The 14,781-nt window shown below is 28.6% G+C and overlaps 1 protein-coding gene across 1 annotated transcript; it reads right to left on the bottom strand.

Moving 5' to 3' along the window:
- Window positions 1–1,257: 1,257 nt before the first annotated feature.
- On the bottom strand, window positions 1,258–2,158 carry LOC145973397 (transcription initiation factor TFIID subunit 10). Its single transcript, XM_083102732.1, has 3 exons — window positions 1,948–2,158; window positions 1,728–1,792; window positions 1,258–1,614 (listed from the first exon to the last, which is right to left on the bottom strand). Exons 1-3 carry the CDS (start codon window positions 2,056–2,058, stop codon window positions 1,413–1,415), a joined length of 378 nt encoding a protein of 125 aa, XP_082958858.1. The 5' UTR covers window positions 2,059–2,158; the 3' UTR covers window positions 1,258–1,412.
- Between the last annotated feature and the right edge of the window lie 12,623 nt (window positions 2,159–14,781).

Raw genomic sequence — 14,781 nt, 5'->3', positions numbered from 1 at the left:
GCTATAAAAAAAATTCTTCTATATTTTTTACTTTTATTTTTTCACAAGAAATTATTTTGTCAATTATAATTAATTGGATTACATATATTACCATCTTTTTATATAAATTTTATTATTATATAGTTTATTATTTGAAAGCGAATATAAAATAACAATTAAATACATAATCACAAATTGTGATCATTTTCTGAATGATGACTACATTATAAAACAATTATAAAAGATTTACTTACTTATTGGTAGAAAAACATATTCCAATTATCTACGCTTATCCACGATCCATGATATATTATGCGATTATGCGGAATTAATAATAAATTAGTCATGGATTAAAAGTTACAAAAGAGATAAATTTGCTCGTTTTGCTTACACTTAAAGGTCCATATTCTGAATCCTCTTTTATCGATAAAAGAGGATTCAGAATATGGACCAAAGTCAGTACACATGAGAAAATTTTAGTATTTACCATAAGCAAATCGACCAATCACAGGACGGCGTCCATTTTATATAGCTTCCGGCTAACTTCACAATATAAAAAAATTTAATTAAAATTAAACGAATGACTCACAAACCTTTTTAATTATACTTCAAAACTCTTCATACGAAATACAAACGATTCATAAGGAGAATTTTTAATATTTAGTTATGTTGGCTAACTACATACTGTAAAAATGATTAATTTTTTATAATTATTCTAATTACTCACAAACGTTTTTAATCACACTTCAAACATCTTCATACGAAATACAAACGATTCCATAAGGAGATTTTTGGTTGGCTGAAAAATTTCCGGCTAACTTAATACGAATTGACTGCACTCAACAAAGTTGTACATAAACTTAAAAATTATATAGGTTAACTATCTACTGCGGAATGTGAGACAAACTCGCGCATGCGCAAAGTTGCCTTCCAAAATTTATTTCTTGGAGTAGTGTCAGAGAGATCGAATCAGAAAAGAAATAAAATTTCTATATTATTTCTACAACATTCAAATTAATTACACAAATTCTTTCATCAAATTACACAAACATTATCTCACATCATTTTTTATAATTTATATGATAGACAAATTTTTATCTTCAAAAAATCCTGATGACTTTTTATTACACGCATTAAATTTACTATATTAAATACATCTCTAAATCTTTACAAAAACATTAGCAATAATAGTTATATATAATTACATAATAAACATACCCATACTCATATATATAAATAAAATGTATATACTAATGTCACCAATAAAATATATCATAATTAATCTTTTTCAGGAGATATTCATAGTTTTATTACATGTGCAATTAAATTAATTGATGACAGGTTCTGCATCCAAATGCAGTTACTATTATATTGGTGTCACCAATATAATGCTTTATAATAAATATATTCAATTGTATTGATAAATTAAATTTTTACACAAAGTAATGTGGTTTCTTTACTATTATGCCATATTCTGCAACTGCTGGTGTCAGATCTTCCATTGTCAGTGTATATCGTCGATCTTTCCCTTTTGTCTTTGTGTTTTGATTGGCGCCACGTGTTTTGCAATGCTGCAGCGCATCATTGGCAATCTCCGAGATAAACTTTTGTGCTGCTAGAGATACCAAACGTACTCTAAAATAGATAGCAACAGAATTACTGAATAAATTTCCAATCGAAAAGATTCTTATTAAACGATACATGTAAATAATATAGATATATAAACAATATCATATATTTAGTCTTACATCCTGGGATCTGTAGTATTGAAACCAGCTGTACGCAAGTAATGCTCGCTGATGGCATCAGGTACCTAATATGAACATATAAAATATACAATGTACTTTATATATGCATAAACGCATACACAAACGCAAATATATAAACATAATTTTAGTAACATGCTTTGCACATGGATGGATCAGAAATCTAGAAAAATTTTTATTCAATAAAAGAGCAGATTAATACCGTAGGTGTATAATCTTCTAATTGCAACAGAAAGTCCGACAATGGTTGACCTGCAGTCTTGTTCTCTTCGTTGTAAGCCGATGGCGTTTCTCTTCCAAAATTCTCTGCCATCTCTGCGTAAATAAATCGTGCTGTGAAACTCTAACCTCTCGCGTTCAGCACAAGAACGAAAAACGTTTTGCCTATTCTTGTACGGGAGCGTCCTGTTTGACCACGTTGCGATTGACCACAGCCAATTATATCGACTTGTGCCTAGGGTAACCAGCAACGATTAACCAATCAGAGAGTCCTATTTTGAATTGGCCAATTGGCGATGTGGTCAATCGGATCCCACCCACATTCTGTACTACTCAGTAAAATTCTTTACTGCTTTTATCCTGATTGGTTAATCAAACGCTTCAAAGCATCTAGAACGTCTTCCCGACCGCAGTCATAGATACATATGTGTGTCAGAGAGAAGACTGAGAGATGTCATGGCCTGCTTTTAGGTGATCCCTGAAAGCTATACTCCCTCTATGGACATTGAAAACGTGGACATAAACTACAAAGCCGAAGTCCATGAATGTTCTCAGAGGGTAATATATAATGTGCACAATTTCTGGTTTTGTTCCGTGCTATGTGCACAATTTCTGGTTTTGATCCGTGCTATGTGCACGAAATTCCGGTAGCACCAGTGCTGTATAACAAGATACCTATGTATGTAAATTGATAGTAAATAAATTATTCAATCGCGAAAGATACTGTAATATTCAAAGATGAAATAAATATTTTTCTATATTCATTGTCATATTTATATCTTTTATTTACAAAACACAAAATGCTTGCTGTGGGAAAAACATTTTTACCCGTATTTCTATAAATCTTCTTAATTAGCAGCAAACTGATCTTTGATATTTATCAATCATTTTTTTAATTATTTAAAAATTTAATTATTAATACATGTATAGAATTTGTCAAATTAATCACTGATTCTTCTGAAATTTTTATAATTAAGACATGAAAAATATAGATGTTGCAAAACATTTTAAGTCTCTTCCTTTATATAAAATATTAAGAATTCATATGTTCTATTTTAATATAGCTAACATTATTTTTATATATTTTTATTATAATTTTCATACCAGCATAATATTTTTATGCTTAAGGGAATCCTAAAGTGACTTTTTTACCGATATAACATTATATTTCTTTTTGTATCGAAATCTTTTTATTAATTGCACAGAATAGTAAATGCTTCTCCACGATTAAAGTACACACAGAAACAAACAGGGAACCCCCGATTTTATGTTAAAAACCAAAAAAAATTGAAAAATCGTAAAAAAGTCGTAACAATATTTGCTTAATATAAAAGTTTTGCAGTTTGTATGTACAAAATAAGATAGGTTCCCGCTAGATATTGCACGAAGGAATATAAATAAACTTTTAGAAATGAGTTTAGAAGCATAATGAAAAAGATTTCGGTTTCTAAACCGAAATCTTTTTCATTATGCTTCTAAACTCATTTCTAAAAGTTTATTTATATTCCTTCGTGCAATATCTAGCGGGAACCTATCTTATTTTGTACATACAAAGCAAATATTGTTACAGAAGCCGATAAAAAAATTGTAATTTTTCAATTTTTTTTGTTTTTTAACATAAAATCGGGAGGTTCCCGGTTTGTTTCTGTGTGTACTTTAATCGTGGAGAAGCATTTACTATTCTGTGCAATTAATAAAAAGATTTCGGTACAAAAGAAATATAATGTTATATCGGTAAAAAAGTCACTTTAGGATCCCCTTAATACTTTATATAATACAATGTACTAAATTATAAAATTTAATATAATTACAAAATAGTATTACTATTAATAAATAGGTTGTATGCATACTGTCTTTTAGTTTCTAATCATTTCCAATCACTATACATTTCTATCCAATATATTCTCTTCTTCGAGTTCTTGGATTATTATAGTTTATTGTATTCCATTGTGTTTAACATCATAAAGATTACCATCACTTGTCATGCTTATTCCTTCCTATGAAGTCCATTGGAATACTTTCTCAGGTATAGATATTCAAATCACTGTAGTTGTATTTTTCTACTTTCTCGATTATTGTCTCTTTTTCTTTCATTTTATTTAAAAATATTAAGATAATATAATATATATTTATAATTTTGGTATTTCTATTAGTCTGACTCTTCCCCTTCGATTTGTCCGGTTGACCCTACCGGTAACTACGGCCGATATTCATAATTCACTCTTAGGCTAATATTACATTTGTCGTACGACAAATTTTTTAAGCACATTAAGTGGCTGCGGGATAATAATTTTTTGAATCTTTAGAAACTTTTTATCCCGCAGCCAATCAATGTACTTTAAAAATTTGTTGTACGACAAATGTAATATCAGCCTTATATTTAAGATCGTCTTAAGTAAGTTGAAATATAACTATTTTACTAACTAAACGGAATCTTAAAAAGCAATCTAAGATCATACTTAAAATGATCTTAAATATATGAATATCGGCGTATATTACCGCCGGTATAGGTCTCAGGTTCACGAGAGTACTTAAACCTCCCCACCTGGCAAATGCCTTCGTTAAGGTAAAACATCGAGGAGGAAAGATTTTTTTAAATTTCTTTTTTATTTTATTTTTATTTTCTTTTAATATAGAGTTTCCAAACAGAAAATATAATACACATAAAATATATATTACATAATTATAATATATGCAACGTAAATTACAATTAATTTGCAATTACATAAAAAACACATTACAAAATAAATTACAAATTAAATTATTAACTAACATAAAAAATATTAACATAAACATATTCTTAACATATTCTTAACATATTAAATTATTAATTAACATAAAAGTAATTACATTACAAATATATATATTACAAAATATATGACAAAATATAATACAAATTTAATATAAAATATAATACGAAATTTAATACAAAATAATTTATTACATGGAATAATTTATTACACGAAAATGTCCAAAATATACGTATAATATAAAATTTACTAAAAATTTTTACATAGTCCAGACGAGACTGATCAGCGAAGATTAATTACGCGACATTTATTATTAATAATAGATATGCAATAATAGAATTTAATAAGTTTTATATTACGTAAATAATCGTGATCAACAGAATCATTAATAAAATTATTGATCGTTTCTTCGATTGTAAAAGAAAGTATTTGCATTACTGGCAGATTTTGTATAAATTATCAAAGGAAATATTCAAAATGAAAAGATGGAAATAAATTTCGAAATCAACAATTAAATTACTAAATTAACCGCGATTTAAAATTCGCGAGAAAACGCGACGAATAAATAAATCGACAATAATCGGAATATTCGATTGCGAGATACGCATAATTTTTATAATATGATAATCGAAACCATCAATAGACACGCGTGCGATATATTTATTATCACACAAATGATGACAGATGAAGATATTTTGGCAAACATTTGTGATCCGTATTGTTTATGAACATAAAATTCACTGTCCAATTTATTTGCGATTAATACGCGACTTTATACGAATTTCACGATTGAGAATAAAATACATATCCTATTTCGCGCATGATTAGCTGAATAAGATGAAATGAGCTCTATAAGCTTTAAAATATAATTAAAAATCGCATTGTGGCCACGTATAATAGAAAATAACGGAACGAATGATTTTCAAAGTCCCTCTAATAATCGATGTAATTGTAGAGTTTAATAAGATTTAAATAATGTAAAGAATCATGTTTAAAACAGTCATTAATAAAGTTATCGATCGTTTTTTAAATTATAGAAGAAAATATTTGCACTACCAGTATTTTGCACGAACTATTAAAAACAATATTCAAAGACGTGGAAAGATAAACAAAGCTTCAATGTATAAGTCAACGATTAAATTATAAGATAAAGCGCGATTTAAAATTCCCGAGAAAACGCGACGAATAAATAAATCGATAATATTCGGAATATCCGATTGTGGTATACCTTTTATAATATAATAATCGAAGCGCCTCAATAGACATTATAATCGCGCGCGATATAATTATCACATAAATGCGAAGATATTTTGACAGACAATTTGATGTCTGTAATATTTACGAATACAGTACTCACTGTCCAAGTCAATTGCGAATCTTTATAAGATAAATCGCGACTCGAATTCACGGGAAAACGCATAAATAAGTCCATAATATGCGGAATATTTCATCGCGATATAAATCGCGATTTAAAATTCGCGATAAAACGCGACGAATAAATAAATCGATAATATTCAGAATATTCAATTGCAGATACGCGAGTGACATACCGGTAATCCGATAAAAAGAGGAGCGATCTTAAAAATGGAGAACGATTAACATCTTGTTTCTACATCAGATTTCGCAAGATCAATCTGCGAAGAAAAGTTAAGTGATCCATTGAACGTCGGGAACTTCACTGTAGGAGGGGACGAATCCTGGATCTTCCCGACTATTCCCGATAGCAATGATTTCAGTAATAAATCAACGACAATTATCCCTCGTCATTATCTTCAATTCACGAAATTGATATGCATATCAGAAAACATGTTCTTCCATTATTAAGAAATATATTTCTTTATTGAAAATTAAATGGATATAACGACCTTTTTTATTGAAATCTGATTACGAACGATTATATTTATAAATAATAAAATACATGCATTATTGGAGCTTGTGTTAAATGTGTGAACACATATAATTTGGGGTACGCGCGCGTGCGCGAGACGAATCGAACCCGATATCAGCAAGATTTAAAAAATTTCAATTCGAACAGTGTGCAAAATAAAATAAATCAAATAATTTTAAACAATTAATTCTGGATTAATTCTCTAGATTCTTATTCTTATAACGTTTAAATTAATTATTTCTTTTCTTTTAATCAATATCTTACTGATATAGAGGTACCCATTCGATTTGTCTCGAAATTTTTAAGTATTCGCACATTTTATGTAACATTCATGTATAATTTCGCGTATGTATAATACATAACATTATTAAAAAGTATAAAAATATTTTGAATACGTGAATTTGTGCATGTATTTTATTATACATATATATAAAATGGTATATACCTAAAAACTAATATTTCAAAATGGTGAAGGATGTCCAATACCTGCAAATAGTTTCTTAAAAGAAACTAAAAATTAATGTTAATATCCCCAGCATCTAGAAGTAATTTTTCAAAAGAGACAAATTATATTAATTAAAAATATATTCGTTCGTAATCATTTTTATCAAAAAATTTATACAAATTAATTACAATATGAAATTACTTGAAAAATTAAAATTTATACACAACGCTATATCCATATTTAATCTACTATTAAATCTTTCTAGCATTAAATATATAGACAATAATAATACCAGTCCTAATAATGATAAAACATTTTTAACGAAGAAAAGAAAAGATACATTTCTCTCATCTAAATATATATTATTTAAATTAATTCGACGTTAAAGAAGCGTATCGTCGTTGAATTACTACCGAAATCATTGCTTTCGGAAATTGCCAGGAAAATCTGGGATTAGTTCCTTCAATCTTACAATAAAAATTCCCAATTTTCAACAGGGCACCGAACTAGACGTCGCGAATGGATCTCACAAGAACCGGTGAGAAATAATCCATGATGAAAATCGTTTCAACTCCTCGGCGATACGAGCTACGCAACTTTCATTAACGTTTATTTAACAGAAGGAACAATGATAACTCTTTTATTAAAACGACAATCTCGTCTAAGAACGCGAAAAGAACGTGGGAAAAACACGGTGATTTCGCAACCATAATTTATTAATTTATGTATGAATATTTTCCGATACAAAATTCGTAAATACAAATATAACTGAAAAAACAAATTATTAAATTCATAATAATTAACTCGCGATTCTATAATATCGAAGGTGATCGTTAAATTTTGTAAAGTTAATATTTAATCGTTGATTTATCGCATCGAATCTTCACTCTCTTATTCGACATTTCTTTATATTTAATTAGCAATATTTAGGAATATTATCTGACGAGAGAGACAGCGATAAAATTCTTTTGTTAAAATGATAATCTTGTATAAGGACGCGAAGAGAACGCGGAAAGAACACGGTATTTTCGCATAATTTAATAATTTATTTTAAAAATTCAGTTCCGCGCGATATGGAATTCATAAATAAATAAAGCTAATCAAAGCATATCATTAAATTTATAATAATTGACTCGCGATTCTGTAACGAAGGCGTCCGTCAAATTGTATAATGCTTATATTTAATCATTAATTTGGCATCGAATTTTTACATTTTATATAAAAATTTTCCGAATTTATTAATGATTCTTTGACATGAAAATACAAACAGTTACTCTTTTATGAATATTCCAATAATATATACTTCAGAAACAAATACTTCAATTTAATGAATTACTATTATGTTAATTACTATTATGTAATCATTATACGTATACTTTCGATAATTTTTCGTGTAATTTACATAAGAATTTACAATCGTAAATACAATTTCATATAATATAATTATAGTCATAATTGTATTGTATTTTACAATTAAAATATCAATGTTAGATTATAATTAAAATACAATTATAACTATTTATAATTTACAATTTACAATTTACAAATTTATGATGCTATCAATATCAAATAATAATATTTGATTTATTCAAATATTTAATAACATCGATATAATAATTTGATATTGAGAGCATTAACATTTGGATATAATATTATATTTGATTTAATACACATATATTTTTAAGTTTTAAAATAAAATATAACATGTTAAGATTTCTTAAACGTTAATAATTTTGCAATTTCTTTAATATTTCTGAAGATAATTTTGATAATTTAAATTTCACTTTTAAAATATTTTTATTTTTAAAACATGTTATATTTATTTTTACAACGTTTTTAAAAATAAATTCAACTTAATGAAAATAATTTTAATTTACCCCTAGGATTATTGGAATATTAAAAGAAAGAATGAATCTTACTTAATAGCCCTAACAATCCTACTATTACAGAATTCTAATGATCTTAAGAGCCCTAACAACCTTAATATTAATAGAAGAATTCTAATGATTGTACTTAATAGCCTTAACAACCCTACTTCCTGATTAACTAAAATTATTCGAGATTTGAGGAACCTATCTCTAATCATCACCTCACCTAATCATGTATATATTTTAGTCACGTGCCCTAACCGCGTGCCCTAACCGCGTACCCTAACCGTATTCTTCAGGCCAGTTGAACCTACCTTTTGTTGATCCTGGCCACTTTCTTTCTCGATCTCTAATCAGAGATCGAAGAAGGAGATAATTACTCCTTCTTTTGCCGGATAATTATCGGCAAAAGAGCGTGAAATATTTACGCTCATTTAGTAACGATCGTTCGATTTCACGATCGTTCGTTAAATATTGAATATAACTTTATTTTAACTGAAATAAAGCCAAATTACTACAAATTTCTATAAATTATATTTTATAATAAAATATAAAATTAATGTGTGTATTTATCATATTACAAATTATTTAATTAATTAATCATTTGGCTTTATATTAAGTTAAAGTAAAGTTTAAAAACAATATCTACAAACAAATTCTACGATGGATGAGCTATGAGCAATTAGAAGATAAGTGCGTATTATAAGAATAAATTAGTATCAAAAATTGATAAAATTGATAATTGTTAATGCGTGTCCTTTATTTAATAAATTAAACAAAATCTTTACAAAAAATTTTTTCTTGATCTCTTCTTTTTTTAATTAATATTTCAATATATTTTCGCAATGGATGCAAAGTATAAGTTCGAAAGAACTTATTAAAATTATTTAATTTAATTGAATTAATTTAATTTAATTATTTAATTTAATTTATTTAATTTAATCCATCCTAGCTCATCCATTTTAAGGCAACGGATTTATCTTCAATCTACAATCTACATCTACATCTACATCTGCAATCTCTACGAATCCATTACCTTAAAGTTAAACAAAAGTTTTTTTCACTCACCGGCACTGATGCGCAACAGCGGAGTTGTTGTTATCGAAGCTAGTTGTCTGTAACATACAAATATAAAATTCATTTATAATAATGCTCACAAAATGCAATTAATATTTAAAAAAATTTTTATCGCGCGGAATTTTATATTCTATATATAAAATAATAAGCAGATAAACACGTATAGAAAAATTTTATAAATTTTTGAAACTGTTTTTTGAATAGAAAATTTTATATGACTTTTATAAAAATCTTTCTCTTTAATTCATTTAAATAATAAGATCGAATTATTGTTCGTTTATAATAAGTTAACGATTTATAACAATTAATATATAAATAATAGATATTCACCATCAGGTTGCTCCGCCGATGTAAGATGCCTCTCCCAGGCCTCCTCCTCCTCTCATGTTGTTGGCGCGCGATACTTTTAACGGCACTCCCGCACTCACGAGCGATATTTTTATATCGCTATTTCCGGTATTTTACGCGCGATACTAAACGGCACTCCCGCACTAATTCGGTACGATTAAAAATTTGGTCGCGCGATGTATATATTTAATATATATATACTTTGTACGACACTCCCGGTTTCGGTACGAGCGAAAATCCCATTTCATTTCACGAAAATCAACTTCGAGCCAACAGGTCGGGAATGCAACGATACAACGAGCAAGGACTAAGCCCAAACCGGAAAGAAGACGAAACGATTGACGGAAATAGAGGAAAATGAAGTTCACCAACTCTTTTTCGCGCATAATTATCCTATCTCGTACCGAACCTGGACCCGCTAAGCACGATTTCAGGTGCTTCGCCCGGAACACGAAGTTTCCCGCAATGCAGGATATGGCTACACCAGGCTGGTAGACGGCAAAAGAAGAGGATACCCACATTTTTTAAATGCTAACATTCAGCAATTTAGAAAATGGGGAGGCAACCCCTTTTACCGAGCGAAAATCGTGCCTAGGGGAATCCACTCGACTCCTCGACAGGGTTAACACACGCAGTGCGTGTGGCTGTAGACGAGCAAAGAGAAGGGACCCATTGACGACCATTCCGAGCAATCGATCGAGTTCTAACTAATTCGGGCCGAATCACTTGACGAAGCACGAAGCAAGAGTGTACGTTGCATAGCAACGTGTGCAAACTCGAAACATCCCAGTTAGTTGGCATCGGAAGTAGAGACTCGTGACAATAAATGAAATTGGGATTTTATATGAAAAGTCCAAAAGTTCCACGAAAACGCGACGACGCGAGAATACTACAACGCGAAAACGCGGTAACGAAGCGCTTGCCGTCCGCGGCACGTTGACGGCACCGACGACGCGAAAGGGTACTTAGCTTCCCATTCAGGAACCTTAAGATTTATCATAAATAGAAAAATTTAAGATAAACCTCAAGGCACCATTCAAGTACTAAGCCCTCCCACCGCGACAAGGTGTACCCCATGGGAGGGTTATATTATATATAATTTTATATATAATATAATACATAATTTGAAATTTATTTTGTAATATAGTACATAAATTTAAATTCGCAAATATAAACGATAAATAAAAATATAAAGATAAGAGAACATCTATTATACAAAGCAATGTTCAAAATAATTGATTTTAAATTTAATTATTGCGCGCAATTAATTTTTACATTTTTACTTTTAAATAGATATATTTTAATATTATAAACTGCGTAATTACAAAATAATTTATATTTCTTAGATATAAACTTTTAAAAATATGATAAATAAAAAAATTTCTATTTTTTTATATATGAAATATTTAAATAAATATATTAATTTGAAATGTTTTATAAAACATAAAAGTATCTGAAAATATTAATTAATAAAAAATTTTATAAATGTTTTAATTATTTTAAAATAAAATGGAATATTTTTTATAAGTATATATGTATTATATATGTTACAATTTAAAATCACTATTAAATCACAATCAAAGAAATAAAACGAAACGAGAAATATGTATATTTTGAATATATATATTATTGATAAATAATTTATATATTGTTGCGTCCGCGGAATGCGGTATATATCGAACGCGATATATATCGAACGCGCGCGACACAATCGGCAAAATACATAGCATACGCTGACGCTCGTGCACTCGTAAATAATAACGCGATTTAAGGTACATAAGAATTTTAATAAATCGCGAGTAACATACAAGAATTCAGAATAATCGTAAAACGGATCACAAATAGCGCGCGTCCGCACAACTTGACAGCTGGGCTTAGACTCTCTGACAGTCGTTGTTTATAATAATATCTTGACAACGCGCGCGAAAACGATCTTCTTCGAAAGAATTCAACGGGTGACGAATACATTCAGCGGGACGGGACGCGGGGACGCAACAATATAATAAATAATGAATGTGATAAATAATTTATATTAATGACTTACATCATATCTTATTGATCCATCCACTTCCAAAACCTCCTTTTTTCTTTTGCTTCCTTCGCTCTTTTCTCGTGGCACTTTAATCCTCGTTGCACTTACACTTATTCACGAAAAGTTCCTCGTTGCACTTGCAATTGTGTTTAGAGAAAGAATTTGATAATATATGAAACGTCTCACATCACTACTTCACTGCTCAAGAGCCACTGAGCGAATGATCGTAAGTCAAGAACATTACCGCGGTACTGTTTATATCGTCAGAGTCGACTATGTATAGAAAGAATTTGATAATATATGAAACGTCACTACTTTATTGCTCAAGAGCCACTGAGCGAATGATCGTAAATCAAAACCTTTACCACGATACTGTTTATATCGCCAGGGTCGACTATGTAAAGGAAGAATTTGATAATATATGAAACGTCACTACTTTATTGCTCAAGGTTACTGTGCGAATGATAATAAAGCCGTGTAACAATAGTCGTATTAACAATAGCGCGATACTGTTTATCAAGGTCGAACACGGTGTTATTGATAATTCTCTCGTTGCCGAAATATTTTCTGTAATATAAAATATTCGGTCGCGGAATATTAAATTAGAAGTATTTTAATTTATTGATTTAAATTGATTATTTTTTAACAATTTATCATGGAGCCTTTCGTTATGCTATTTATTTGCATCTATAATTCGATTGTTTTACTTTGTATTCTCTCATAATTTAAATTATTTTTAGATTTTCAAGTAGAACGATAAAGTAACATGGATGAAATATATTTGTGACTCTAGGTATTGAAATAATAATTATTGTCCGTAAAGATCGCAACGATCGAAGCAATTATTTAACATTTTGGATTCCTATCATTTAATCGATTCTCGATTAAATTGTACATTGTTTAATTAACAAGTATTGTTAAAATTTAAGGTATTGGTCGAAATATAATTAATTCTAATATTGTTAATGAAATATAATAAGCATCAATGATCGAAAGTTCATAACATAATTAATTCTCTTATCTCCTTTTATGTATATTTTGTTTCAATTTTTAATCACGGTAATGAATGATTGCGATTCGATAAAGATTTATAGTTGCGATACAGTTTCATGTCGTGAATTTATTTTTAATTAATTAATTTATATTAATATTTAAAGCAAATTATGTTTCAATACTAATCGTAATCGTGTTTAGTAAAAAAATTACAATACAATACGAAACGTTTCTCACCACTACCTTATTACTCGAGAGTCGAAAACAAAGCCGAAACATAGCGCGCTACTGTTTATATTTTATATTGCCAAAGTCGAACACCGTGTTATCAATAATTCGTTGCCAAAATATTTTATATATTATAAAATGTACATTAACGCGGAATATTAAATTAATAAAGTATTTTAATTTATTGATTAAAATTGATTATTTATTAAACAATTTATCCTTTCATTATGCTAATTATTTGCATCTATAATTCGATTGATTTACTTCGTGTTCTCTCACAATCCAAATTACTTTTAGATTATCAAGTAGAACGAAAAAGTAACACGGATGAAATATATTTGTGACTCTAAATATTATAATAATAATTATTGTCCGTAAAAATCGCAACGATCGAAGTAATTATTTAATATTTTGGATTTCTATCATTCAATCGATTTTCGATTAAATTGTATATTGTTTAATAACAAGAATTGAGAAAATTAAAACATTGGTCGAAATATAGTTAATTCTAATATTAAAGCTTTAATATAGCACGCTATTGTTTATTTTTTGTATTGCCAAAGTCGAACACCGTGTTATCGATAATTCGTTGCCGAAATATTTTATATATTATAAAATATACGCTAACGCGGAATATTAAATTATAGAAGTATTTTCATTAATTAATTAAAATTGATTATTTATTAAATAACTTACCACGGAACCTTTCGTTATGCTAATTATTTGAATTTATTCGATTATTTTATTTTCAAAGTCATATTCTATAATATTTAGTTTTGCATTTTAGAAGACTGACTTAGAGCGAGCTAAATAAATAAATAAATAAATAAATAAAAAATAAATAAATGATGTTGAGAAGAAAAAGAACACACATAAATAAATAAATAAATAATAGCGTGGAAAAGGAGAACATACTAATATTTTTATATAATAAATTATTATTAAATAAATTAAATTATTTATATTTTTATTTATATTATTTATATTATCAGAGAGACATATATGTTACCCTCTGAGAACATTCGTGGATATTGGCTTTGTAGTTCATGTTCACGTTTTTATATCCACAGAGGGAGTATCGCTTCCAGGGATCACCTAAACGCGGGCCATGACATCTCTCAGTCTTCTCTCTTCTCATACAATGAAATTTCTCTATTCTGGAATCATCGAGATTGAACTCTCCTTTGT

Source organism: Camponotus vicinus, unplaced genomic scaffold, assembly GCF_025532165.1.
Source record: "Camponotus vicinus isolate PSW18456_S1 unplaced genomic scaffold, iyCamVici1.0 SCAF_6, whole genome shotgun sequence".
NCBI lineage: Eukaryota > Metazoa > Arthropoda > Insecta > Hymenoptera > Formicidae > Camponotus > Camponotus vicinus.
This window is presented reverse-complemented; position numbering and strand designations above follow the sequence as displayed.

Coding starts and splice junctions, on each gene's coding strand:
- LOC145973397 (XM_083102732.1), bottom strand. CDS start 2,058: ATGGCAGAGAATTTTGGAAGAGAAACGCCATCGGCTTACAACGAAGAG. Junction 1,793..1,947: donor TAGAAGATTATACACCTACG/GTATTAATCTGC, acceptor TGTTCATATTAG/GTACCTGATGCCATCAGCGA. Junction 1,615..1,727: donor AATACTACAGATCCCAGGAT/GTAAGACTAAAT, acceptor TATCTATTTTAG/AGTACGTTTGGTATCTCTAG.